Source organism: Manduca sexta, chromosome 11, assembly GCF_014839805.1.
Source record: "Manduca sexta isolate Smith_Timp_Sample1 chromosome 11, JHU_Msex_v1.0, whole genome shotgun sequence".
Taxonomy (NCBI): Eukaryota; Metazoa; Arthropoda; class Insecta; order Lepidoptera; family Sphingidae; genus Manduca; species Manduca sexta.
In genome coordinates this window covers 797,086-823,681 of record NC_051125.1, presented here as the reverse complement: position 1 = coordinate 823,681, position 26,596 = coordinate 797,086, and the positions used below count along the sequence as shown (strand labels likewise).

Sequence of the window (26,596 nt, the reverse complement as noted above, 5' to 3'; positions counted from 1 at the left end):
ATGAATTATGTTAAATGTATTAATAAATATGTTGGTATGTTTTAGTCTTGGATGCATCGAGGAATGACTAATTCGCTCCCAACGTCACAACTCGACGCATTTTATGATTACGTAGGCACGCGGTGATTGCATTGTCGGCATCGCTGGTTTAATGCTGGTATTTATGGACTTAGCAATGTTACGAAGCATGGAACTCCTGAAACGGTAAGTATGTGATAAGGTGACTTCACGTATTTAACTATTTATTTATATGGTAGGTATACATCAGAACTGAACGTTAAAGACATTCTCAAACAGCCAACTTTAATGGCTCAACCAAAGTTTACCTTGATTGTTTCTTTCAGTTATAATTACTGGACATAATAAAATACTTTACATCTCATGTCTCATTATATATCGAGCGCAGTGGAATACCAAACCATACTTTGTAATTCAAGGTGTTGGATGGTGTTTCTACTATTTATGGGCGGTCGTATCGCCTACTATCAGGCGAATGGCAAGTTCATCTCGTCATTCAAAGCAATAAAAAAAAAGCTGAAGGTAGCGATTAAGAACATTTAAAACAGTTAATTATATTAAAGGATAGCTCTCATTGGTTTAAATCATATTTAGGATATGATACTTACCATCAGCTCCAGTGTAGTTGCAGTAACTATGTAAAAAAACATTCCAATTTTTTTATACTATAAATCGGAATAATATATTAAGAAAACTAAATCAATCCCAGTTCACACATGCTCATTTACGAATAAGGTCATGGTATTTCAGTAACCTGCAGCTCAGCATGGCGATTAAACGTTTTGTTAAAATAGGAAGTCTTTCCTTGCAGCGGAGGATAGTTTCAAACAAGTACGATTATATTATTTTAAGATTATTTTGTATGACACAAGTATATTGTAAACCAGCATTGTAGACTGTTTATAATATAGACAGTATATAAACATCACTAACCCGCATTAGTCCATCGTTGTGGACAAAGGGTTGAAAAGAAGCGAAACCGACTAAACCAGTCAGAATAGAACGACCCTCCTCTAATTCTTGAAGAGGCATCTGATCCTTGTAAATGCTATGTTTGTATAAACCACTCAAAAGATAACTTGCTAAATTAGATGCCATAATAGCGTATCCTAGCTTGCTTTTATACCCAGATATGTGATTTGCATCAAAGTAATACAAACCTGTGATTATACTTTACCGTGTAATTCAGAAGGCAAAGCATCTTCCATACCACGTCTACCATTCGCATGCAAGACCTTCAGGAAGGAAGATTACCATCAAGCGGGCCGGTAGCTCGTCTCTCTTTACATATATACGTTATATGTTAAAAGCCGCTATACTGGCATAGTACCAAAAAAGGAAGAACGTCGGGTTCTTCTTGTGAAGACCACCTAAAGACCAACTAGCTAATTATTAATCTTGTCTTACTATCCGGTAATCGACTCGAGTGTTAATATGATTAACAAGTGCACTTGGTGTCAGTTGCGCATGCGCCGTGCATTACAAATGACGGTACAACATATCCTTTGTTTACGTTGTTTGAACACAAATCAGCATTCTGTCTGTGTATCGGTAGTTCATAGGATTTTCCTGAAACTGCGCGCGAATGGACCACTGTTCTTCCGGTGATAGGCAAAGAGTATTATGCAGAGAAGACAAATGACTTAAACTTATAAAAAATAAATCATGGATGCGTACTCAATCTGTATCTCGCTAAACAATAGAAACATACTATAGCATTAGTAACTGCACAAAATGACTAATAAAGTGCTTAAATAACACGTAATGCGATTCAAATTATACTAAGAATAAGAGTCCATTTTTTTTGATAAAATAATTCCCTGAATTGAAAGTAAGAATACTACGCAATAAATACACTAGAAACGACGAATAGCACAAAGTAGTATACAGATAAAGTAATTCTTAAATCGCTCTTATATTATTGTCTTTTAAATGTCTATAAAGCGTCGTAAATGTATTTATACTGTATTTTAAAATTAAAATAGGAAAAATAGGTAGATGGAAAGTTTCGAGGTTGTTAAAGTCATCATACTTCGCGAGCAATAGCTTTGTAATTAAAGTATGCTGATACATAATTACATAGGTCATCAATCTCCATAACACGAAATCAGACGCACCACCGATAACAGATCCATGTCGCATTTATCCGCGCCTGACCTCACCTACTCTTTGACCGGCGCCTGCGCATAAAAGCTAATAGAGGTCGACAACAATAGTCAGACCGTCGGTCAGTCGCCATCAAACGCGCGAGTTACCACACGTTAGCGCGCGCCATTTTTATTAAACCAAAATGTTGTTTTACATTACCGTTACTGTGCTTCTGGTTAGTGCCCAGGCCAAATTCTACACGGATTGTGGTAATTTCATATTTTACACATATTTATTGCACTTCGGTAGCACATTCCATTCACGTGTTTCTTTTGTTTCGAGTTAATTGTAGTTATGTACTTGGATGTTTTGTGTGAAGTCAATTTGAATCGTTTGTTATACTTAAGCGTTCTTAATTTAAAAAGGCGAAACCGAACTTTTATTGTATTGTGCGTACATCTAGTTTTTTTTTAATCGTTTGGGATTTAAAAGTACATGTCCAAAACATTTCTTTTTCTACAGAATTTCAAACTCAGATTATTTATACATATTTGTATAGAGCTCTTAAAAACTACCCTATTGAAAAGATTCATTTATTTATTAATTTTAGACTTTAAAGATTTTGATTTTTGTAAATTTATTTAACTATAGTATTATATTTGAAACGCACTCTCGAAAAAGTAGTTGTTAAAATAAAAATCAAGTTTATTTGTCTCTGACAATAATCGCGTATGACCATTTCTTATTTTCCCTTTGATTTTTTTACATGTTTGTATATCTGAAAATAACTGATAGCAACTTATGTAAAAAAAAAAACTAGTTTTTTTTTACATTGCGTTATCTATTCCACCTCTTTTGACGAATCAATGAAGTTATTTTTATGAGTTACTCCGCCACATATACATACATCTGATTTTTCTTATTAATTGAAGGAGTCTAAAATTATTCTTTTGATTCCAAGCCTCACATTTTTTCACTTTATTATCCAATAAAATTGAGGTTCGTTGGAATTTGTTCGAAATAACGAACCAACGGCCAATAAGTCAATATTTAATATTAAAAAAAAATCATAACAAAAATAAATAGATTATAATCAGAATATATGCTTTACAATAGTCAGACTACAATAGATTCTGTTGAGTTTCAATTTATGGCTATTAATCCAAAACGTGATACCGGGAATCGTCGTTGTGTTATTCATCGCTCTAAAAATAGTCATGATAATGCATATCATTAAGAGTTCTACAGATCCAGTTACCTTATAAGAAGTATTTTTCATAAATCTTGCGATACAATATTTTACATACATTTTGTTCACATAAAATATCCAAATGCAAAGATTTTTCGATTCAAAATATAAAATAACACGTTACCATATTTAGAGCAAGTTGTCAAGAACAAAAAGTGTGTGAACGTAGGCATGTCACGCCACTTTATCTGAGAGACAGCTCGATGTTAAGTTAAAATTTACCTACATAAAAATCGTTCAAATATTTATAATACAACTTTTATATCGCCTCTATTAGGCTTTAATGTTTAATATATTTTATACTTAAACATATGTTCTCGCTTTTGTCTAGAACAGATAGGCAGGACAATGAATATTCTGCTGCGAAGAGCCTTTCATATCAAAGGTTTCAATTCCGAATAACTACCACTAGAATAAAAAATAAATAAATAAATGTTTAAGTCATAAAGCTCGCAAGTTTTCATAAATTTTTGAATCGAATCTAGAAGGTTACGAATTATACAAAGTCATGTACAACTAAAGCTCTGATTAGTGTGTCATCAAATCATTACCTTATAATCGACAAAATAACATATATTTGAACGTTGTTACCTATTAGGTTGATTACCGTTTATTTCCTCATAAATACAAAAGACTAGCTAACAATAACGTGAATGCCAATTGTAGGCGAATGTTACAATGGCAAAAATTGTGTGTTTTATTTGTGCTTATTGATGGAGGGTTAGCAGAAACATACTTAACTAGACAGCTACCATATACATAATAAAAAATCCGCTATTGGGTCGGTAGCAAGTGCTGTTTTGGAGACAGTGTACACCGGGCAGATATAATTACTGCGATTGAGTTCCAATATCATAGGTTGGATATTATTTTGGACTGTACTATATCTGAAGTTTCATTAAGTTAAAGAATTAACTACGTGGTATTTCGACGTGACTGAATAAAAAATGCATTGTAAGTGACTATTTACTGACAAATCAACTTGCTATTTTGTCATTCTGGTATATTTTTTTTAGTTTTGCACATCGTTGAGGCAATAAATTTAAATTTGCGTACAACAATAAAATCATTTTACGACGCAATTATCAAATCAGGGTAAACGGCTGCTTGTGCCAATTCCAAACACTATCGATTAAAGGTTATCGCATACTTACGTCCAGAGAACTGCTTTAATACATTAATCAATGGACGATCGATAGATTATGCTTTTATTTAAATCAATATGATGCCAAATTCAAGTTATGAAGCGGAAAATATATAGCAAAAAGCATAATTCCGCATAAGTGTTTTCACACGATTATTTTAAATCTTGCAATTAGAAATATTTTTTTACATGCGAAGCGATATGTCTGCCTCAGTCAGAGTGAGCGAAAGTAAATCGAGCTACTTTGTTAATAAACATTCCAGGAAGTGTATTTATGTTCTGATTTAACGCCTGAGAATATCTGAGATATTATTTCTTTACAATAATATCTTAACAGGATTTACATATGCCATATGGAATTGGGCATATATTATATAATATTATATAATATATAAAATAGATATACTATCATTTGTGATGTGCGCTAAGCCTAACCCTACGCGGACCGTCATTTCCTCTAAACGACATCATAAAAAGGATTCATTTGTCAAACTTGTATATTCTGTTAAATTATGCGTTCTCTATAATGAAACAGGAGGATCATGGCTAGGTCTAATCGTACTAGCACTCGGAGGGCGAGTCAAAATGGAAGTAAATCGTTGGAAAATGGCGTGTCAATAACCTTAGCTTGTAGAATGCGAAAGATCGAGTCAAATAGAAAGAAGGAAACAAATGGAAGGTGAAAATAAAATGATTTTGATTGTTTTATTTCTTTGTTTATGGTCATATATTAATCATATTATAAAACTATATATTAAACTTTTAAAGTGGGAATGTTGTCTATTTACAAAGATTGATTTTTAGTAAATATATATTTTAATAAGTCATTAATTAATATTGTGACTGTCCCTGATTCTCAATGAAAAAGGAAATAACAAATGTAGGTAAGAGCGTTGCTTTATAATATTTAGTGATTAGAGAGTAAGTTCATCAGTTCAAATGTGAATAGCAACAAAACATGATAACTAAAGCCAACTTTGTAGCATATGTCGTCAGATTTCAGTGTTTTAATTAACAATTCTGTGATACAAATTAATGACAAGAAACGTATCAAGTCGTTCGTTGATATGGACTCATTCTCTAGTAATATAATAAAATACAAAACACTATCACAGAATTTGTCGCACATAGACATTAAGAGCTAATTCTACGATCTAGATTCTATCAAAAATATACATCCATACTTCGAAAACGTTGAATGAATGAATAAGCTCCTAGCCGAATGTCGGCCATGTTGGCCAATCTTAACGGAGATCTCCCAAGTACGCAGGATATATTGTAGTGCACAAATGTTTGCGCAATCCACAGATGCACTCTCTGTTCCTTCACTCTGATAGTCCGGTGAGACGGCCATCCGACTTGGCCGGAGAGATCAGGTGTAGGACCCACGGCTTTACATGCTTTCCGAAGCACGGAGGTATCGCGCCACCAACTTAAAAAACGCATTCACAATTATTTTTGGGCCGGCCTGTGATTCGAACCCAGGATCACAGCGCTGCGCCGTTGTCGCATTCGTACCGCGTACGCATTACAACTATGCCACCGAGGCAGTCGAAAACGAGACTATGTTTCCATAAACTCTGCTCATGTAAATCAAATTCTAACATGTTACGTTGTAAAATACAGTCTGCAGTATCCGGTAGGATTTTACATCATAAAGACAAACTAGATAGCCACGATATGAGATAAAAACAAAATAGGGAAGACATTAGGAACAAGGAAACAAACATAATTTATATGTCATTATCAAGTATGAGGATGTCATTTTTTGTATACAACCGGTATTTGTCAACCCCTTTAATTCATTTTTTAGGACAAAACATAAACTATTCTAGCTGCTAATAAAAGTCACGTTAATGTTGATTCAGCCGTTATTTAAATTAACAAAAAACCGGACAAAGTAAAAGTATTTATTGGACAATGCACGAAAACTATAGGTACTAACTTATAATTGTAAATAGTGACATATAATTTATTGCATAGTTCTTAAAATAATGCGTGTTTTATCCGACCCAAAAAGTATTTAGTATAGTGGTCTAAGGCCTGATGACCTTCCTCTAATAAATAAAAAACTGGATGAAAACATACGGAAACGTGCTCATTTCATTTGCAAATTTATTTTTATTTGCAGAATTTATAATCAATATTTATTTGTTGGTTAAGCCGTTAAAAATTGATAGTTTAATTAAGTAATTAGCAGATATTGTTAGTTCCGGAATATTATGAAGTAAAAAAAACTATAATAATCCTCGGAAAAAATGTATTCCATCTACTGTAAAAACAACCTGTGACTTCCACATTCAAGTTGCCGAAAATAAGATTAGTTTGACATATAAGATAATTTATGCAAATCAAACATAATGCTACAATAGGGAAGAACTTAGCGCTTTTACAAAATTGTGAAACGACACGCGTCTCGAATGATACGAGTAGGGCTGTATTAATAGATGTAACTTATTTTCCCGCCTTCAGAACAATAATTTTTGCCTACGAACAACGTATTTTAACAGTCTTTGTTTTGTAATGACCATTAGTAATCATGTTGAATCATCTTAAAGAGTGATAAACTTGAACCTTAGACGTGTTAAAAAGTATTATTGAAACTGTCACGGTTTTCTTTTAACCTCGTGTGATAATGAGCGATAAAATATTGTTTATTTCGCTAATTGTAATTCTAGTCACGTCTGTCATGTTAAGATAAAACATAAGTTATTGTCATTCGTTTTATTTCATTCATAAATAGTATTGATTTGTTGATGTTGCAGTCACGTTGATTAAATATAATTTGAGAAATTTACAGTCGTATATTTTTTCATAACTGATAACAATATAAAATATTACGGATTGCGCAGCACACATGTTGAGTTACTGAGTAACATTTATGCGTGAATTATACGCAGTGCGCTTGTTTTAAACTAAATTAGCAACTGGAACCTGTTTGTTTGATTTTATTTTTGTGCAGTTTAAGGAATCGCTAGAACATAACGTACAAACTTTTCCTTTTTATATAAATTTTCGATATATTAGAAAGTTACTTCAGTATAAGTATCACAATAAATATTTATGTCAATACCTATTAGTAGGTACAATAGATTTTTCTATAGCTAAACTGACGTCACAATTATGAATTATTCCACCTACATAAAAGAAAGAATTCCAAACTTTGTTCTCACATCAAATACATAGTATTGTTACAATTACAAGTATTGCCTTATCAATCACCACCCCCAATCCGACAAGTAACAAAGGTCGACAAACTTGCTCATTAGTAAATATAAACGATTTGTTATTGTGAACGCGGAGTTTAGTTTGCCTATGTATGTGTTAGAAATTAGACAAATATGCATAAGGTCATATCTACGATTAAATTTTACCTAACAATCATAATCATCAAGGTACCAGTTCCAATAATATTCACGGTTTTGTTTATGTTAAATAAGTATAACTAATTATATATTATAGTAAAACCTTGCACATAATAATATATAACTTATAATTTTTCCGTCACAAATCATTTTAAATCAGTATGACACGCATAATAACGTCAATTATTATATAAACTACCGATACATAATGACAATAATGACTCGGTAATCATACTTTAGACAATTATAAAAAAATAAACGCGCCATGTTAGATTATATTTACTACGGAGCGGTTATCACTATTATGTATGGATGTTTTGCTGTAAACGGAGAACAAAGAGTAATGATAGTTAATTACAAATTATTTTACATAACACAGCCATTTTGTAGATTTTTTATTAGAATGTCATCTGAAAGATTAAATTGTGATTTTATGGCGGGAAATTTCCATATTGTGGATTGTCCTTGGTATTATGTCTTAATTCGTATTTTAATTTATTAGTTCTTTTGTGTAATTCAATATTTATAGCGGATATATTATGAGTAAGCAGACCTTAGTTATTACTGCCCAGACTTTATAATTTCAGAAGAAATGTTAAGTATTTGATTATTTTTTTTGATTTAGTAATTCATCTGTTTACAAACTAACAGTGGAATGTTAATACGAATAATTTGTTTCGGTTATCGGTTATTACTTTGTCGTGACATACTTAACCAAAATATTTTTGATAAATAATTATTTAAATGTTCGATAATGGAACTTGTGACCCGTTGACAAATGACAATGTAATCAATAATCTATAAACAATGTCATCAAATAAAATGAAATACATACTTACATTTAGTAATGATTCTCATTAAAATAGTGAGTGTATTAAAATAGAGGCAAATAATAAAATGGAAGTAGAAGAATCGTACTATTATTTTTTTTATAAATTTTATACTTAAATGTCGAGCTACTTTTAATCCTACTAAAGCATCGGAAATAGACCTAAAACCTAGGATATACTGACAGACATTTACCATGACATAGCAGTTGGTGAGCTGTCTATGAAACGAGACATCGCGGATGCAAACTCTTCAAATATTATTTTTTAATTGAAATGTGAAAATGCAAGTACTTCAATACTTGTCAGCTTCGACATCGCTTGTTTTTTAGTATAGTATCAGAACTATATAGTTGACTTGGCTGCATTGAAAAATGTCATATTCATATATGAGCTTATAACTATTTAGTGATATTGAATAGGTAGATAGACAACTTCAAATCGACGAACGATGAAATGTCCTTTCACATCGATAATTACTAACTTTTTTACTATAGTCTTCGATGTTTAGTACATAGTATTACATCGCTTTCTTCTGTTCATAACCTTGCAATCGTTACAGCTCACTGGCAATGACTAAAAAGGAGACACGCTACATTTGCTCCGGCCTATTAAAATTGAATGGAGTCCCTATAGTAATGAGTTTTATATTGACATGGCAAAATTACTACTGTAGGCTCCAAAGTAATGACGCCACAGTCCAAGTTTGTGAGAGTTATCTATGCTCACTCTATTGGATATACATGACTGAGGCTGACAATATAAAAAACCTTTTGGTACTGACATATAAGCACTTATTAGTGAATTAGAGTGATATTTTCCAAAAACTAACCCGACGCAACTTATAAGTATTAATAACGTGCATGAATGTGTTCTGCAAATCGTTGATAATTAAAATCGATCATAACTAGATTTTACATAAGTTACAAAAGGGTAGGCGGCAGGAGTCGGGTTATAGGAGCCTTCGCCCCTAGTAATTATTTTTTATAGTCATTTAATCTTTAAACTGTCAGTGACGTGGAAACAAAGCAAAAAAAAGTAAGATCGCAGCATCACTAGACAATAATGTTAATTATAATTAATGTAATTACAAAAAGCAAGGAGTACCCTGACTTACATTTTTTTATGAGTGTAGGCCACTTAATTTCCGCCGCATGTAGGTAGGTTTACGTATGTAAGTTTCTAAAATACTTAATAATTTTCTATTTGTTTGTATTATGGAACGCACTAAAGTTGAATAAACGAATGATTAATTAAATCGAGTGAGCGTCATCTGAAATCTGCCGCCTCTAAGAGGCTGCGGCCTATACGGCCTATTTACTAATCCAGGATTGGAACTACCTATTTAAAGTAGTTACCTACTTCTGCAAGATGAACTATGACGTAGAATATTATGACGTAGAATATGTAAAACCTCAGTATAAAACACTAGCTGACCCGACAGACGTTGTCCCGTCTTAACTATGAATTTGCAGCGCGCATTCTGTCAATCGCTGATAGTTATTTCAAACAATTGACAGTTATATAAAATTAATATTTTCGTTAAGTTTGCTGAAATTTTCTGATTTTCCGCGCAATTTTTTGATTTTTTTCTTACATAAGATCTTTCTCTTGACAATAACAAACACAACAACAAAAAAATTGTGAAATCGGTCCAGCTGTTCACGCGTGATGGCGTGACCAAGGGAAATAGGGATTCATTTTTATATATATAAATTATTATTAGTGTGAGATCTTAGGCCCTCTCAACGTGGTCAATGATTCTGACACGGGCGCAGTGTACGCACATCCTGTGTCCATTGACACTCATTGTGAACTTGTTAGAGGTTCGCGCTGTATGCCCCAGTTAACGATTTATTTTTTATAGGGAATGCAATATCAGTTATAAGACATTATAATTATATTTTTTTTATTGGTAGTGTTTCTCTGTAAATTAAATGTCTATTTTTTGACAGAGTAATTTATTTTCAACACATATAAAATAGTCTCCCCCAATCCTCGTTGCGTAGTAACTAAGGGTCCATATACCCCGAACTATTATTCCTTCAAATAAAAAAAGAAGTTTCCAAATCGGTTTATAAATGTCTAAGTGCTGAGGTAACAAACATACACGTCGAATTGATAACCTCCTTTTTTAAAATCAATTAAAAATTGCATGACTTCTTAAATTAGAAAAACATCTGAACTGCCAAATATGTACCTACAATTACGATTGTGTATTTAAGTACGTTTATTTATGTACTTATGAATATAACAATCAATTTGTAACCATCAGATCACTCGAAATTCAGTTGGGGATCTGTGACATTACTTATGCCTATCTCTTCTGTAACTGTAGCGAGCAAAACAATGAAATTATTATTAATGATTCATACAAAACAGCGCAGTAACTACACGTGTAAAAGTAGGTACCGAACAATGACGTTACAATTACAATCAAGTAATGTAGCCGTAAGCGGCGATAGCCTAGTTGAGTGGAACGGACTGTCGAGACGAACGTCCGCAGGTTCAAAATTCAAAGGCACGCACCTCTGATTTTTCTAAAGTTAAGTGTGTGTTCTTTGTGAATTATTGCTTGCTTTAACGGTGAAGAAAAACATTGTGATGAATCCTGAATATCTGGGAAATTCTCTATAATTTTAAAGGTGTGTGAGGTCTGCCAATTCGCACTAGGCTAGCGTGGCGGACTAAGGCCTAATACGTTTCTGTCATATTTTTCTACTAAGTATCTGCCCGAATCTGGAATTTGTACCTGATATGGCGATAGGCTCGCCCCTACTATATATTACATTATAAGATGGAATACAAAGTGGATGCACTCTATAAAATAATTTACCAACATTATCATTAACACTCTATATGAAACTTTATTGTTTTTGTTAAAGGTTCAAAATTGGCCACGGTACAGTCAGTGGGTGTTAGCGGGTGCGCGGAGAATGCCAGAGAATGCGTCCTGAAGAGGAACTCCAACGTTACCATCAGTATTGACTTCACTCCAAGTAAGTGCCATCTACAATGACTCACCTCAGCCTCAAATTAAAATAAAATAAATTCAAAATTATTAATATGGAGCGATTTCCTGTCAACGCTTCAATTCATGTAGGTTTATACAAATAAAATTAAAAATAAGATAGCACCACCTCCCCCATATCCCACAACCTGATTGCCCTATCACTTTATTTTTCGGTAAGGCACAGCACCCAGGACGAGCGGATCTAAATGTAAGCAAAAATGTTTACAATGTAGCCCGACCATTTTCGTCATATCTCCAATGAATAAAGAAGCCGTCTAAGCTAATCACAGCTTCGATCCTCACGGCGCCATTTTATATCCTTATTATTCTTAGATGCGGACTCTTCCGAGAAATCAGTTTATACGTACAACATAAAACTTGTATTTAATGTAGGTACATGGCTGTGTAATTAACATGAATGTTATTATGTATTCAGATTTTTGTCACACAGCATCTTGATATTCTTGATCTAATTGTTTCAATGTTTATAGCATTAAACTTCCTTTAAGTCTTGTTTTGCGGCCTTGTGCTGGCTTGCTCTAAGTAATTATAAGCAATGACTCAATACATTTGTTACGAGGATATAAACAGACACCAATTCGATGTTTATGTAAAATTTTACAATTATGAAATATCGCACTTTTACTTAAAACAAACATTTGTTGATCAGTACCTAAATGAGAAAAAAGCTTAAAGTTTGATCTTATTACTAGATTCTTAAAGTATAATGCTCGCGCTGTTTTCCCAGACGATAGATGGTGTCTGTGGAAACATCAAGAAAAAAAACTAAATTCTTATATGTACTTACTTTTATATTTTATCTCTCCAATTAAAAGTCAATGCAACGCACTCTTACAAGTTATTGCAGAAAGTCTTAGGGTTCATTTTTTCGATATGCCTGCCTTACTTCAACCCCTGGAATATCCCCTCGCACTATACTGAAACCTACACAGTATTGTCCGGCCTAACCGAACCCAAGACCTCCCGTTCTATAGCCCAACAAGCAAGAAATGACATCGGTGGTAAAATGTTGGTGTGATACCTTTACATACCCCGGAAAGCGAAAAGGCTATTTAGTAGACGCAAAGCTTTTCAATCGATGTTTATCGAATCAGATAAAAGTTATTCATAAAAATAGGACTGAATATAAAAGTGAACCAAACTTGACAACTACTTATAATTCGTTTGTGACTTGTACGTTATCCTACCAATAAATATCTGATTATTGAATAATCAGTCCTAACTCTTAAACGAAGAACAATTAAGACAATATCTAAACATATAATTAAGTAGTACATAGATTTTATATCTGTACATAATTAATAATAAATGATAATGAATTTTCAGCGACGGACGTGAGCGCCATAACGACCGAGGTGCACGGCGTCATCATGAGTCTGCCGGTGCCGTTCCCCTTGTCGCAGCCCGACGCGTGTAAGGACAACGGACTCACCTGTCCCATTAAGGTAAATCTATGATCATTGACCTTGTGTCTAAAAAATATATTATTTACCTACTCTTTACATACGTTTTTAAGACTTGTTCGACTTACTTCAGTTTCAAGTTGATCATCATCACCCCTGTATTATATACCGTCCCACTGCTGGACACGGGCCTCCTCTACTACTGAGATGGATTAGGTCTTAGTCTACCACGCTGGCCTAGTGCGGATTGGTAGACTTCACACACCCTCAAAATTTCTATAGAGAACTTCTCATGGTATGCAGATTTCCTCACGATGTTTTCCTTCACCGTTAAAGCAAGCAATAAATTCACAAAGAATACACACATATTTTTTTTTAGAAAAGTCACAGGTGACATTCATCTCGGCAGTCCGTTCCACACCCAACTAGGCTATCGCCGCTGTTTTCAATAGGTAATACCTATTGTAAAATACTTACGTAAACCTTTGTTGCATTTTAGTTACTGCAGACTAAATGACGCAGGGTAATCCCTTAGATACCATCAGATGACCAACTTACTCATTGCCATTGTCTACGAAACATTGTATGTAAATTCTATTCATAATGCAAAGATAATACACTACATATATCAAGAATTATAATCCAGATAATTTTATTAACAATTTCAGGCTGGTGTCGTAGCAAATTACAAGACAACTCTGCCTGTTCTTAAGTCGTATCCCAAAGTGAGCGTAGACGTCAAATGGGAATTGAAGAAGGACGAAGAAGACCTCGTCTGTATCTTGATACCGGCAAGAATCCACTGATTTTTAATTATTTAGCTTTACGTTACTTGGTGACCGGTACCGCGGTGTGAGCAAGCTATGATTTAATTAATTTAACATTCGATTCAGCCAGTACGCGTGATCAGCCAGTGAAAGTATCGATTATTTTTTAAATTTAGAATCGATTAGTTCAATTGCTAGATCACTTTTTATTGACATTGTGAATATTATGTTCCTTATAAGATAATAATATTATGTATTTTGTAATAATAACCAAATAAAAAAACGTCACAGTGGTTTACGTTGGCTGATATTTGCATCTATGCGTTTGCGCTTCATTTCAGTTACAGGCGGTACGCTTACCGATGTTTTATTCTTACCAAAATTAATTAAGTACTGATGTTTTATATTATTATTATTAATTAAAAGATTAAAAATAATTATGTAATGTTTTTCTATTTTTGTATCCAAGTCCTATGTGTACTTTTTTAGAGGTAAATTAGTATTTACTTTTGCTCAGCAAATCTAAGTATTTTTTATTTCTATAAAAAAAACAATTTTTCATCACGTAAAAAAATCTTTTAATTCATATTTACTTACGAAATATATCCTATACGTGTAATCGTAAGCTTACTTATAGAACAAAGGCAATAAAATATTATACAATCAAAATACTGACTAGAGGACAATTTGTTAACAAAAAAAGAAATTTAGGGCAAAAGAAAAATAAAATAAGAGATAAAGAAATAAGCTCCAACCCCACCTATAAACAAGACCATGAAAATCCATGAAGGCTGAATTACAAAGCACTGTTCGACAGTGCATCTCTACTTGTACTGACACCAAAACTTCTAACCTTGCCCCCATAACATAACATTCTAATTGGATACAACATGCTTAGCATTCGCTCTTTTATCGAAGCCATACATAAAGCATATTTTGAGCAACCCACACTTGAAAACAACTCTGACCATGCTAAAAAATTATTTAGAAATTTCCTTTTTATAAAAGTACATCAAACCGTTTCTTATTTTCTTTATTAAAAATTACATCACTTTTTCTTAATAGACCCTTTACATTTACAGCAAAGTTGATCTTTATTCTTCCTAAAGTGCAAATTGAATTCTTGCTTAAAAATCTTTCTGTACATAGATTCCTTAACAGGCACTACATTATCCTTCCCGCAATCATTAAAATACATTGTATACATTTGTTTTATACTTAAATTTGACTCTAAATATTGTTTTTTCTTAGAAAACTGTTTTATAGGTTTCGAATCAAGTGTTGTAAATGACATTATGTGTTTCCTAACTCTGTCTTTAATTTCCGAAGGTAATGAATGTGTACTAGATTCCGAGAGGCCCCGTCCATCTGGTTTTGGTATGTTCATGTCTGATTTCCCTAAATGGACATTGTAAACAGGCTTCTGGGAAATTGCTAATGTGCCTAAATAGAAATTCTTACACACAGTATGCTTTACAGATCTAATTAGGAAAAAATACTTGAACATATACTTTCTTTTGTGGTTTTCTGACACTTTACCATGTTTCACATGATTTCTTTCTGTTGTGTTTAGTAAGAAATGTTTCTTTTCATTAGCATTTAATGAATAAAATGCTTTAAAGACATGCTCCCTATCTGCATCGCTGATTCTTTCACTACATTTATACTTGCAAGTTCTAAGGCAGTCTTTAGTATTCTTTATTCGTCTTTCAGGGACATATTTCCCCCTTCTGCTGATGTACGCCTCTCCTCTCTGATGTTTTAATTTGCGCACATTACATGCCCACATGTTTGGGTTGGGTACTTGACTGCGCATGCGCTTTTTCCTGTGGACATTGTCATCATCAACTTGTGTAGCATGTTCTGTTTTGCATCTGTAATGAGGAACACATTTCTCGTAAATAACCTCTGTGAATCAACTACAACAAAATGAATAATATTTATTATAAAAATAATAATTTTCTCAATCTAAGATCATACAATAAACAATGATAATTTAATAATTGTATACACCCATGTATAGGGTGGTTTTGGATCTAAAGAATACACAATAATACTAGAAACTGTACCAAATACCACGCAATACAGATTTGATTGGATTTAAATATTAGGACAGCTATTCCATACAGTAGAAACCAGTTAAAATGAAATGAATTTAATCATCACGCCATTCATAAGGCCTCGGAGTATAGAATAGTTAAGAAAAAAAACAACTACACAGAAAAATTATTAAACTTACTCCACTCGTTTTTCTCCCAACAACTGCACCTCAGGCTCCAATTTCGTAACAATACACTGTTCTTTCGGATATCCATATTGTCCATAATATTGCTGCTGAACCCCATTCATAAGCATGTGCTGCTTAAATACTGGCACTTGTGGTAGAAGAACATGCAAAGACTGCCCCATATCCGCTCCCTGCAGCACTTGTGAAGGTATCTGAGTCTGTAACGGCTGCATGCTATGCAAATGCTGTTGGCAAGACATAACTAGCTGGTTCTGTGACATGATCTGATCGTTTCCTATAGTGTGTGAGGTTACCGGAATATGTATGGACTCGGAAGTGATTGTTTGTTGGTACGCGACCTTCCCCTGTGAAGTTGAGTGGGAGATGTGGATTATTTGTGGGTTTTGTTTCGATGTTGTTGGGGGCTGGTAGACTTGCACCAGATGAGGGATGGCTGGAGGTGCTTGAATGTGGTCCATTTTCCTGGAAATTGAGTTAGTGTTCATGTAATTTTATATGAAAATAGTTAAAGCAGTTTTTTCGAACACCTTGTTGATTTCTAATTAACACTCTTTTATAATTTATCATTCACATAATGACTCTGAAATGGCGTAACTTTATAACCAATTAATGTGTCAACCTAGTAATATTACCAAAAACGACCAAAAAAAGAAATAAGTACGATCTTTTATTTGAATTAATAATGGACACGAATAAGTACTACATACCTGTTATAAAGTTGATTAGATAATCATAATATTATTGCCTTCAGTTTAAACTGGCTTCAAATGAGGTTCAAATGTAATCATTTGTTTTGTTTACAAAATAATCTGTAATTTTGGCACAGTTCTAACTCGGTTCACGAAATCAAAACAACATGGACGCGCTAGATGCAACTTCGGCATTCCAAGAGTACGTTCCATTTCACTTTGAAGTTGAAATATTTTTCATGATAATGTTCACATTATATATTTTTTTTTACCCTTAACTCAAAGATTTTTTACATTATAAAATATATTGTAAAAAAAATTACATTAATATTAAACCCCACAAAACTAAAGTACGCACATTTATGTTACGAACAGGCGAGCATCGAAAAATATATAGTGTGACACTATAAAACCGGAATTACTGAATTCTTTACCGGTTTTTTTGTACTGAGATATTTGAACATTTATTCAAATTATTCGTATAAAAAATATTTATAACGCAATTACTTAAGATTTAGTATATATACGTTGTCCTAAAAACTCAAGACAAATAGAAACAAAAGTATTAGTCATTAAAATTCAAAATTCAACTTGTAGCATTTACAAATGATTAATATGAAGTAAGAATTATCGTCACATTTTATTTTAAACTAAATATGACTCAATTATCTCAACATTTCCTTTAAAATATTTTGATTTCCGGTGAATCAGATGTTATTGAGATGGGGTTTAATGCAGGAAAAATCATTTTTTGTTAACAACAGTTTATTAACCAAAAATAAAGTCATAATATTCACATATTATTGCACTTCAATACAAAATATTATCTAACATTTCATATGTATAATTTCTTACATAACTATGTTATAAATGCGTTTAAATTTGCAAAATATTTGTTCAAAGATTTCATAAATCAAAAAATAGTAACCATGTTCCTATATTTCACTTATAAATCTAATCTATTCTAAATTTTTATTCGAAGCCAAGATTCGAAATTCAAAAGGCACTTCATATCACAAAATGCTTTAGCACAATATTTTATTTGTCCAAAAATTTAAAACCTACTGTCTTAGGTATTTTTCATACACAACATAACATAATTTGATCGGTACTACGCGATACGTACGCAATTATAATCGTTTATTTAGTCATGACAATAAAATCTAGCATGTAGAGCAGGAATTTTTTTTTACACTATACTTAATACCGACAAAAAACATAAGTTCTTCTAAACATAGCGATGCATATTATCGTAATAAATTCCATTTAACTTCGCCCCAGTTGGATTTAATTTGTTTCGTCGTGTTTCTGAGTACATTAAAAAACCATTAACTAATTATACAAGTCAATAACAATTTCATTGCATTGTATGTATACCGTTTTTTTGTTGAAAGTTTCATTTTTTCAAACTATTCATTTTCGATTTATTTAAATAGGTATTATCTGTACAAAATATGTTTGTAATAAAGACTTTTATACTATTGTAACTGCAATTTTTTTAAAGCAGTTAAGATATCATATGTCTTGACCATTTATTACCCAAAAAAATATTTTGGATCTACCTTTACAAAATTCCATTCCAGATCCAGAAAAAAAGTCAGTAATACCCTAAGGCAGCGGTAAATGTGGTAACTATTCGATGCGAAACAAATCACGTTACTGCTTAGGGTCGAACTTTTGCTCTAAGAAATGGTATACATAGTCGTAAACCACCAACATGATGGCTCCGCCTGGTCCCAACCGCAGTACTTTGGGCAACAAACCTTTGTAGAGTGCACGGAATCTGTAAAAATAAAATGTGTCTTACTACCTTTTAATTTATTGCCACTTATCATAATTATTGTTATCGCTTATAAAATATATTTGAACCCTCCCTCATATCATAGTTTAAAAGGAGTAAATATCAAAATGTAACACAATGCTGTTTTTTGCACGAAAATGTTTGTACGTTTGTTAATCACGCAAAGATCGATGAATACATTCCGATGAACGTATATGGATAGACCAAGTCCTAGAACAAATTGCACGAATTTGCAGGGAAATGCACGGAGAATTTTATATAGAAAAGACGGATGGATCCACGGGTAAAACCTAGTAAGTCATAATTTAAATAATAAATTTTCCAAGTATTGATACCACCCAATGGATTAAAATTGCATGACCAATACAAACACTTATACAATCGTTTCACACACACGTGTTGTCAAAACAAACGCGATACACGTTGGCGTCGGCCAAAGTGCAATTCTATAATAAGCAAAGCGGTGTGCGATGAGCCCTGTCCGGAATGCCAACGACCAGTCATTCATAATTCCACTTTATTAGTTAATCAACTTTATGAATAGTACACTTAGTAGTATCAATAGTATAATTTATAACATATGAAAGTACTATTAAATGTAGCGTAGATGTATTTGATATTTATACATATTATAAAACAAAGTCCTCTTTTCTATCTGTCTATATGTGATCGATTTTCTCAAAATCTACTAAACTTAGTTTTATGAAATTTGATATGGAAATAGTTTAAGACCCTGGGAAGGTTATAGGCTACTTCCTATTTCGGGGAAATATATAGCGAGACTTCTATCCCGGAAAACTCCTTCACGTAGGCAAAACCGCGAGAAAAAGATAGTATCATATAAGATTGGCAAGTTGAGAAGAATTATTAATCAAAATTTCTTTTCTACGGCAGTAAGTCAGCGTTTATGGCAGATTATATTGCCGCATTTTTGTAAGATACAGTAAATCTTAACAAATACATAAATAGACGACAGTAATGACGGCAGGTGCTATCTGTCACTATGTGTACATAAACGAAAACGAAACAAAACATTGTTGATATCACTTATCGTTTTAACAAATGCAATCTGTCAGCTCTTGGTATCTTAGTATCTATTCGTTCTACATTAGTACACTGTGCCCTTTTGTCCTCCACGAAGTATGTACTTTTTTATGTAGACTGCCCTGATACTCTATTCAAGACATAACTAACATGATTTAAGCACAGTATTTCGAAATATTTACTATTAAAAAAAAAAGTAATGTTTATAAAAGCGAGACAGTTATTATTTTCAGCTAACTTAAAGTCCCTATATCGCGAGTTACGTTATTTCATTGTGTATAAAGACAAAGGTATTATTTCCTGTTTTTCAATCGCACACAAAGAAAGAGTGATATGTCTGAAAAACATTATTTTTCTCTGAATCGCGAGATGTGATCGTTGCGGTTGTGTGCCAAATTTCAATTTGTGTCGGAAAATTTCTCCCGTATACAACGGATGAATACGATATTTATTATTATTGAGCACACACATTGATTCACAACGCATTATTATAAAATGCAAATCATGCTTAATGAGAAACAACATTATGACTTAATTGAGTCTTTAGGAATGTTATTTGTATCCATTTTTTTTATTACATTAGGTCAATATTGGGCAAATGATATCCCTTTCAATCAGATAGCTTAATTGAAAGGAATATTTTTTTCTGGATTATTGGGTATGTAGACAACCAGTTAACAAATTCAAAAAGTTCATTTGTTAGGTTAATGTTTATAATATGTTTTAGGTTTATACCGCGCATAATTATGCAATTTCTGAAATGAGTGGGCATGTATTTTAAGACGGCTAATACATTTTTTATAATAAGGCGTTACAGTTGCTAAGTGCAACGTATTTTGGAACTAGTCCAATCAAATATATCTGTGATAATGTTAAATGTACTGAATTCTCATAAAATATGCTCTCTACGCGCAAAACATATTTCTCATTGAAATTTCGTACACATTTAATTTCATTTTAGTTTAGTATTTGCAAATCATAACTATACGGTTAGTCGATAACAAGGATAAGAGGCGTAGAGTAGTTAAGTCGGGGAGGGGGTGGGGGATCGGTCTAGGGGCACCTCGTCGCAGATTTTGGAGAGCAGCATGAAATAAAAATGATGATGCGTAAAAAAAAACTTTAAAACTTGTGTCTGGGGAGGAATATGGAAGGGGAATATGGCTCTAATTTTCGTTTTATTCAAATGGGCTTTTTTGCTGTTTAGGTCAGCATTAACCCACGCTACGCCACTGACAAAGATTAAGTGTAACCAAATGACTAGATGACAATGTAGCTCTCCTGGGTATATACCCACGATGACGTGGCACATATGTGCCACGTCATCAAAGCAACTAACAATACAACAAAACTTTAAATAATAATAATATATTGCCACTGCTCTGACATAAGATAACATTAAGGCCCTTAAAGTCAATTGATTAAACTAGCTATAAAACGACCTTCAAACCGGAACAATATAATCTTTTATTTACGAACCCATTTATGTGCACGCAATTGAATACTCTATTTTGGTTTTGTTCAGCATACATTGAAACAGTTAAATTGTTTTAAGTACACTGATACCATGAAGAATAAGAGTTATGTACATAAACGTTTTAAAATTTTTAAAAGCCTTGGGAAGGCCCCAGTTTGCAAGTTTCCTTCGTAAACAATGAACGGGAATAAATATCATCATTTAAATAAACGACAACACAACAAGGTAGACGGCTATAGTGAGCGTGTGTAATCGACCTTAGTTGGCAACGCGCCCGGCAACAACACGCTGTTTTCCACAAAATGTAGCGTTAAATTCGTAAAATGTTAAATACTTATAATTACTTTACAAACAGAATATATTTTAAAATGTGGAGTGAAACGAACTTTGGTCTATAAATGGGAGTTATATTTCCGGGTATAAATAAAAAAAAAAAAAACGAAAATAACCGTAGCTATACAAAATTAAAATAATACATTTGCTGATATTGTAATGTTTTTCACCATTAAAATTATAATTTTGTTGTACGATGATTATGAAATAAATAAATATTGAATAAAGAAACTACGCGGAAAACCAAAGCAAAAAAATATACACTAAGTACTTAATTAAACCCAATTTCAAACGCCACAATATAACAGATCACAGCAATACCATACTGCGACTTCAAATTAAGAACCGTGGCATAGCTTTAACATGAATAAAAAATCTAAATCACAGTAAACTCACCCTTCTTCCCTGTACACTAAACTGATAGCACCAGTAGTGGAGCTGTACTTGACGACTCCGGGCGTCGGCTGCGGACCTTGGATCCGACTCTTTGCCACGTCGAACGGTATGTTCACGCACGAGCCCAGCACACCAGACGTGAAACCTATCGCCACCTTGCGGAGAAACTCTAGCACTGGGTCCTGGAAACAAGATGCCTGATCTACAGCACTTGAATATATAGTAACTGCAATGGTACGAAATCGGCTAAATTAATTCTTTATAACGAGTAATTATCGATCTGAACTCCGACCATTATAGGTCCGTTATATTAGATTCCGATATAAGACATATCGTGAATATATATACTTTTCAACAAAAATGATGGGAATATGATTTTTAAAATTTATGTACTTATTACACTTTTCACATCAGACTCTTGCGCATGAAAGAAACTCAATTCCATCGTATTTTATTCAAAGCGCAAAATAAACCTCTGTCAACCTCAAACCTGATTATACCCAACGTTTGCAATCACGAAGAAGCAATACAACAAATCATAAATATTTATGACTCTATTTGATTGATGATTTTTTCCTATCTGAACAAATCGGGTTTACAAAGACCGATAATAAGATAGCAAAAATATTTTCTGTTTAGTTCAATGTACGTTTTATAATATTATAACGATATATATTTCCTTTGCGATATTTACACATGATAATGGTTTATTTGATGTATTATTTTGGTACTTGTTTATCAGTATAATTAATTAGGTAGGTATTCAGTTACTTCTAAGCACCGTTTTCGTAAGGTATATCCGTATAGGTAGTTTGGGACTTAGGTACTTTGAATCTAATGGTTTAACTAAGTATTCTTAATAATTAACGACTCTACGACATAAAATCTTAGAGTTACTCTTAGTTATCTTAAGAGTTAGGGGTAAATTATAGATTTAGGAAATATTATAAAAGATATTATTTACTCAAGTTAAGAATGTGATTAAGTAATATTATTAGTTTAGTATCTTTTTTAATAAGTGCAAAAACAGTAAATGGCTAAACCGTGATTAGTTAAAACATTGGTTTAATTTAATTAATAGTTACTAAGAAGGCTAGTCAACATGAATGATTGAAAACAGTTTATTGTAAGTAGATCACATATAGCAAAATAAATAAAATTAAGTTTTTTTTTTTTTTAATATTTGCAATAACTATTGCATATTGATTGTTATTTGATATTGTTGATAAAACCAACTGGTTTTATCACTAAAAAGCGACCTCTTCCAGACAATCATATTATCTTACCTCATACTCCGGAACATATCCTTTAACACTGTGGTAGAATCCAAAATAGACCATGTTGAACACACCATTCCTCGCTATAGTCGCCGTTAACCCTTTATTGAGACCCCTCGAACCCAGCCCGTGTTCTCTGACTATCTGTCTGGTTACTGACCATGTGCTAGGCACTTGACTTGCGAGCGCTTTGTTTGATTGTAGGGTAACTTTGACCACTTCGAATGGGTTAACTAGTATTGCTTCTGTTATACCTGCACCCAAACCAGCTAGGGAGAATGTCTGTAGAAGAAAAGGTTAATGTTTATTAATAATCTAGCTTATGTGCACGGCTCCGCCTGCGTACATATCTATTCTTTATCGAAAGTTCCACTAAAACAGTGTTTTTTGTATAGGACAAATATTTTCATTGTCAAGGTTATTATAGTATAAGGCCGGAAAATATTTATTCTGGAAAAAACTTTTTTCAGGCTAGTCACTGATATAAGGAAAAATGTACATAATAATGTGTTTGCATGTTTGTTGAGGTAATGAAATGACTTATAAATCATACATATCACATATATAATATTATATGTACTGTTATATTATTAGGCACATGGAAACAAATCAACCAATAAAACGCATTTACGAAACGCAAACAACTTAGTGAGTTATTTGTTCGAATTATAATATCCAATTGTTTTTTACATTTATCTTAGGGCCTCCCCGAAGCAAAAAGCTTGAGCACTTGCTCCATACTTATACAGTGCTGAATTATAAGTGGAAATATGCAGATTTACAAATAATTTTGAAAAAAAACATTTATAAGTATTTTTGAAAATTTAATACTACTAAAATAATCCTTATGGTATTGTGTACCTAATAGTGTTAATTGCAAAACAATGTGTAGCTTGAAAGAAGAGATGCACTGAAATTAATAGCTTTAGCAATATTTTCATCATTAATAAAATGATATCATCATTATAAACAATTTAAAACATTAAAAGTTAGTACAATATTTTGCAGAAACATTATGTAAATGTTTTTCAATATATACATATATTATAAAAAATCAAATAGATAGGATATAAAAATACAGTTAGCAAAACATATTGCTGAGCATAGGATCTTAATTTTTACATACATACTTATATTCCAATGCTCATATAATAATAATATAGTTTGTATCTTATATTTGTATTGGACTTGTTTACATTATGAACATTGTTTAATAAATGATTACCATATTGTAGAATGAAGAATTCTACATGCAACATGATAAAACATGGCTGTGATCCTAATTATCAGGGTCACAATCTATATATATAAAAATGAATTGCTGTTCGTTAGTCTCGCTAAAACTCGAGAACGGCTGAACGGATTTATCTTATCTTGGTCTTGAATTATTCGTGGAGGTCTAGGGAAGGTTTAAAAGGTGAGAAAAATTCGAATAATTGCCGGGAAAATCCTCAAAACAGCATTTTTCTATTTCCCATACAAACGTTTTCTAACTAATACGTAGAGTCAATTTGAGCTTTATTGCTATGTTGTATAAAGTTCACTGTTGTCTAAGCAATGTAGGTGTGTTCCTAACATCAAAGCAGTGTGCGTTGGAGCACAGAATGTAATGTCGCGTTCTGAAACTCAACAAAAGTGATATCGCGGACCCGACTAAATTGAACAGTCACAAAATTTAATATATCATTAGTTATTTGGTTGGCTTCACGATATTATTTCTTTTGTTTTACTTTAAAATGCATGTTTTCGTTATGGACAATTTTTGAGCTACTTTTGCATATCTATACTTATAATAAATCTGTAGAGAGGTCAATTCTGTACATGAAATATATTTCCAAAATAACTGGGGGTGATTAGGGATCGATACTGATGCCAAAAATGCAATAAGTAAAATTTTTGTCTGTCTGTCTGTATAACCGTTATAGAAACAAAAACTACTTGACGGATTTTAACTTAACTTGGTACAATTATTTTTCATACTCCTGAGCTGGTTATAGTATACTTTTCATCACGCTACAATTAATAGGAGCATAGCAGTGATGGAAAATGTTGGGAAAACGGGAGAAGTTACTCCATTTTTAAGTTTCCGTCATTTCGTGTGCAACCTTAATGGTTAAAAGTTCCTTCGATTTCACCAGGATCCCATCATCAGACCCTGACCGGACAATCGGACCACCTGCATACCACCATAAATTAAAAAAACATCCCGACAAATTGAGCACCTTCTCCATTTTTGAAACCCGAAATCCACGCGGGCGAAGCTGCGGGCGGAAGCTAGTTAGTGATATTAAAAAAAAACTGTTTTTTAATAATAATGGTGAAGCATGGAGATAAATATAACAAAACTATTGTCTCATCTATAATTAATAACTATTCCAATTGTTTACACAGCTGAAGACAAATCTTGAGTGTAATATCTCAACTGAATTCATAACAATTATATGTATATTATTAAATAGTGTTAACATGTGTTTAACATTCTTATCAGTGGCATTTATCAAAAAGCGATATCATTCATGTTTATATTTAGTTTCCATCACGATAACAACAGCATTAAGAATTATCACACTGTCTCAAGATCTCACGAATAGAGATTACAGAAAATATTAAGTTAGTATTTTTCAAATAAATTGTAGATGTTTTCATAAATTTATGATATTATTATATTTAAATGTTTTTTTACTAACATGTAGGTGTTCTTCTCTATGAAGAATATACTTAATTGTCTACATTAAAATTTATTTGTTATGATATTAAATAATTATGATAGATGTCACAAACATAAATTTCAATAAATTGCAACACACATTGCAAACTTAATAAGATATGAAATAACTTAAATATAACTTACCAAAGGAGTTGGAGTACTGGAACCGAACATAAATAACTTTTTGTACTGTTCGAATGTTGCGAATTTTACCGCCCTTTTTGGGGTCTCGGCAAGAATCGGAGGCAGTATTCCTTTCCAAAATGAAGTCACTCCCTCATACCTATACATTTTCCGCATACAGTCAACGATCCCATTGTAGTAATGAGGATCTGTACTTTTTATCTCTGACTTGTTGGCTTGTAACTGCAGTCTCGTCTTGACCAAGTCCAAAGGATGCATAATACACACTTCAACGAAACCTGCACTTCCACCAGCACCGATTTGCATCGCGGCCTGTTTCAAAAGTTTCTCAACGTCAGCCATAATGGAAATTTATTTTAAAATGAAAATAACAAACGAACACTACGGGCCCGAGTCAATGTTTAAGTAAAAATAATAAAGATTCCGGTCAGGAACCAGACAAATCCATCCTACAGCTGACACAAAAATAAATAAAGAATGTGACAGAAAATCTGTGTTGATAGACTAAGAAATTTGACATTCGACGGTTTTCTGAATCGTAAAAATCGTACATCACTATTATTTCTTAGGTAATTAATTGGCAAC

General features: G+C 32.7%; 3 protein-coding genes across 3 annotated transcripts; 1 reads left to right on the top strand and 2 right to left on the bottom strand.

Annotated features, from left to right (window-relative positions):
- Positions 1-2,185: 2,185 nt before the first annotated feature.
- On the top strand, positions 2,186-14,335 carry LOC115447195 (ecdysteroid-regulated 16 kDa protein-like). Its single transcript, XM_030174177.2, has 4 exons — positions 2,186-2,375; positions 11,577-11,690; positions 13,052-13,170; positions 13,797-14,335. Exons 1-4 carry the CDS (start codon positions 2,309-2,311, stop codon positions 13,932-13,934), a joined length of 438 nt encoding a protein of 145 aa, XP_030030037.1. The 5' UTR covers positions 2,186-2,308; the 3' UTR covers positions 13,935-14,335.
- Positions 14,336-14,449: 114 nt separating this feature from the next.
- LOC115447193 lies at positions 14,450-17,077 on the bottom strand. Its single transcript, XM_030174175.2, has 3 exons — positions 16,851-17,077; positions 16,135-16,605; positions 14,450-15,769 (listed from the first exon to the last, which is right to left on the bottom strand). Exons 2-3 carry the CDS (start codon positions 16,599-16,601, stop codon positions 14,944-14,946), a joined length of 1,293 nt encoding a protein of 430 aa, XP_030030035.1. The 5' UTR covers positions 16,602-16,605; positions 16,851-17,077; the 3' UTR covers positions 14,450-14,943.
- Positions 17,078-17,591: 514 nt separating this feature from the next.
- LOC115447194 (mitochondrial 2-oxodicarboxylate carrier) lies at positions 17,592-26,492 on the bottom strand. Its single transcript, XM_037437512.1, has 4 exons — positions 26,012-26,492; positions 23,170-23,442; positions 21,884-22,065; positions 17,592-18,615 (listed from the first exon to the last, which is right to left on the bottom strand). Exons 1-4 carry the CDS (start codon positions 26,351-26,353, stop codon positions 18,489-18,491), a joined length of 924 nt encoding a protein of 307 aa, XP_037293409.1. The 5' UTR covers positions 26,354-26,492; the 3' UTR covers positions 17,592-18,488.
- Positions 26,493-26,596: the final 104 nt, after the last annotated feature.

Bases quoted from the DNA above. Each gene is read 5' to 3' on its own strand.
- LOC115447195 (XM_030174177.2), top strand. From the start codon at position 2,309: ATGTTGTTTTACATTACCGTTACTGTGCTTCTGGTTAGTGCCCAGGCC. The intron at 2,376-11,576 runs GTAATTTCATAT...TTTTTGTTAAAG, and splicing joins CAAATTCTACACGGATTGTG to GTTCAAAATTGGCCACGGTA. The intron at 11,691-13,051 runs GTAAGTGCCATC...ATGAATTTTCAG, and splicing joins CAGTATTGACTTCACTCCAA to CGACGGACGTGAGCGCCATA.
- LOC115447193 (XM_030174175.2), bottom strand. From the start codon at position 16,601: ATGGACCACATTCAAGCACCTCCAGCCATCCCTCATCTGGTGCAAGTC. The intron at 15,770-16,134 runs GTAAGTTTAATA...TCCTCATTACAG, and splicing joins TTGGGAGAAAAACGAGTGGA to ATGCAAAACAGAACATGCTA.
- LOC115447194 (XM_037437512.1), bottom strand. From the start codon at position 26,353: ATGGCTGACGTTGAGAAACTTTTGAAACAGGCCGCGATGCAAATCGGT. The intron at 22,066-23,169 runs GTAAGATAATAT...TCTTGTTTCCAG, and splicing joins GATATGTTCCGGAGTATGAG to GACCCAGTGCTAGAGTTTCT. The intron at 18,616-21,883 runs GTGAGTTTACTG...TTATTTTTACAG, and splicing joins TTAGTGTACAGGGAAGAAGG to ATTCCGTGCACTCTACAAAG.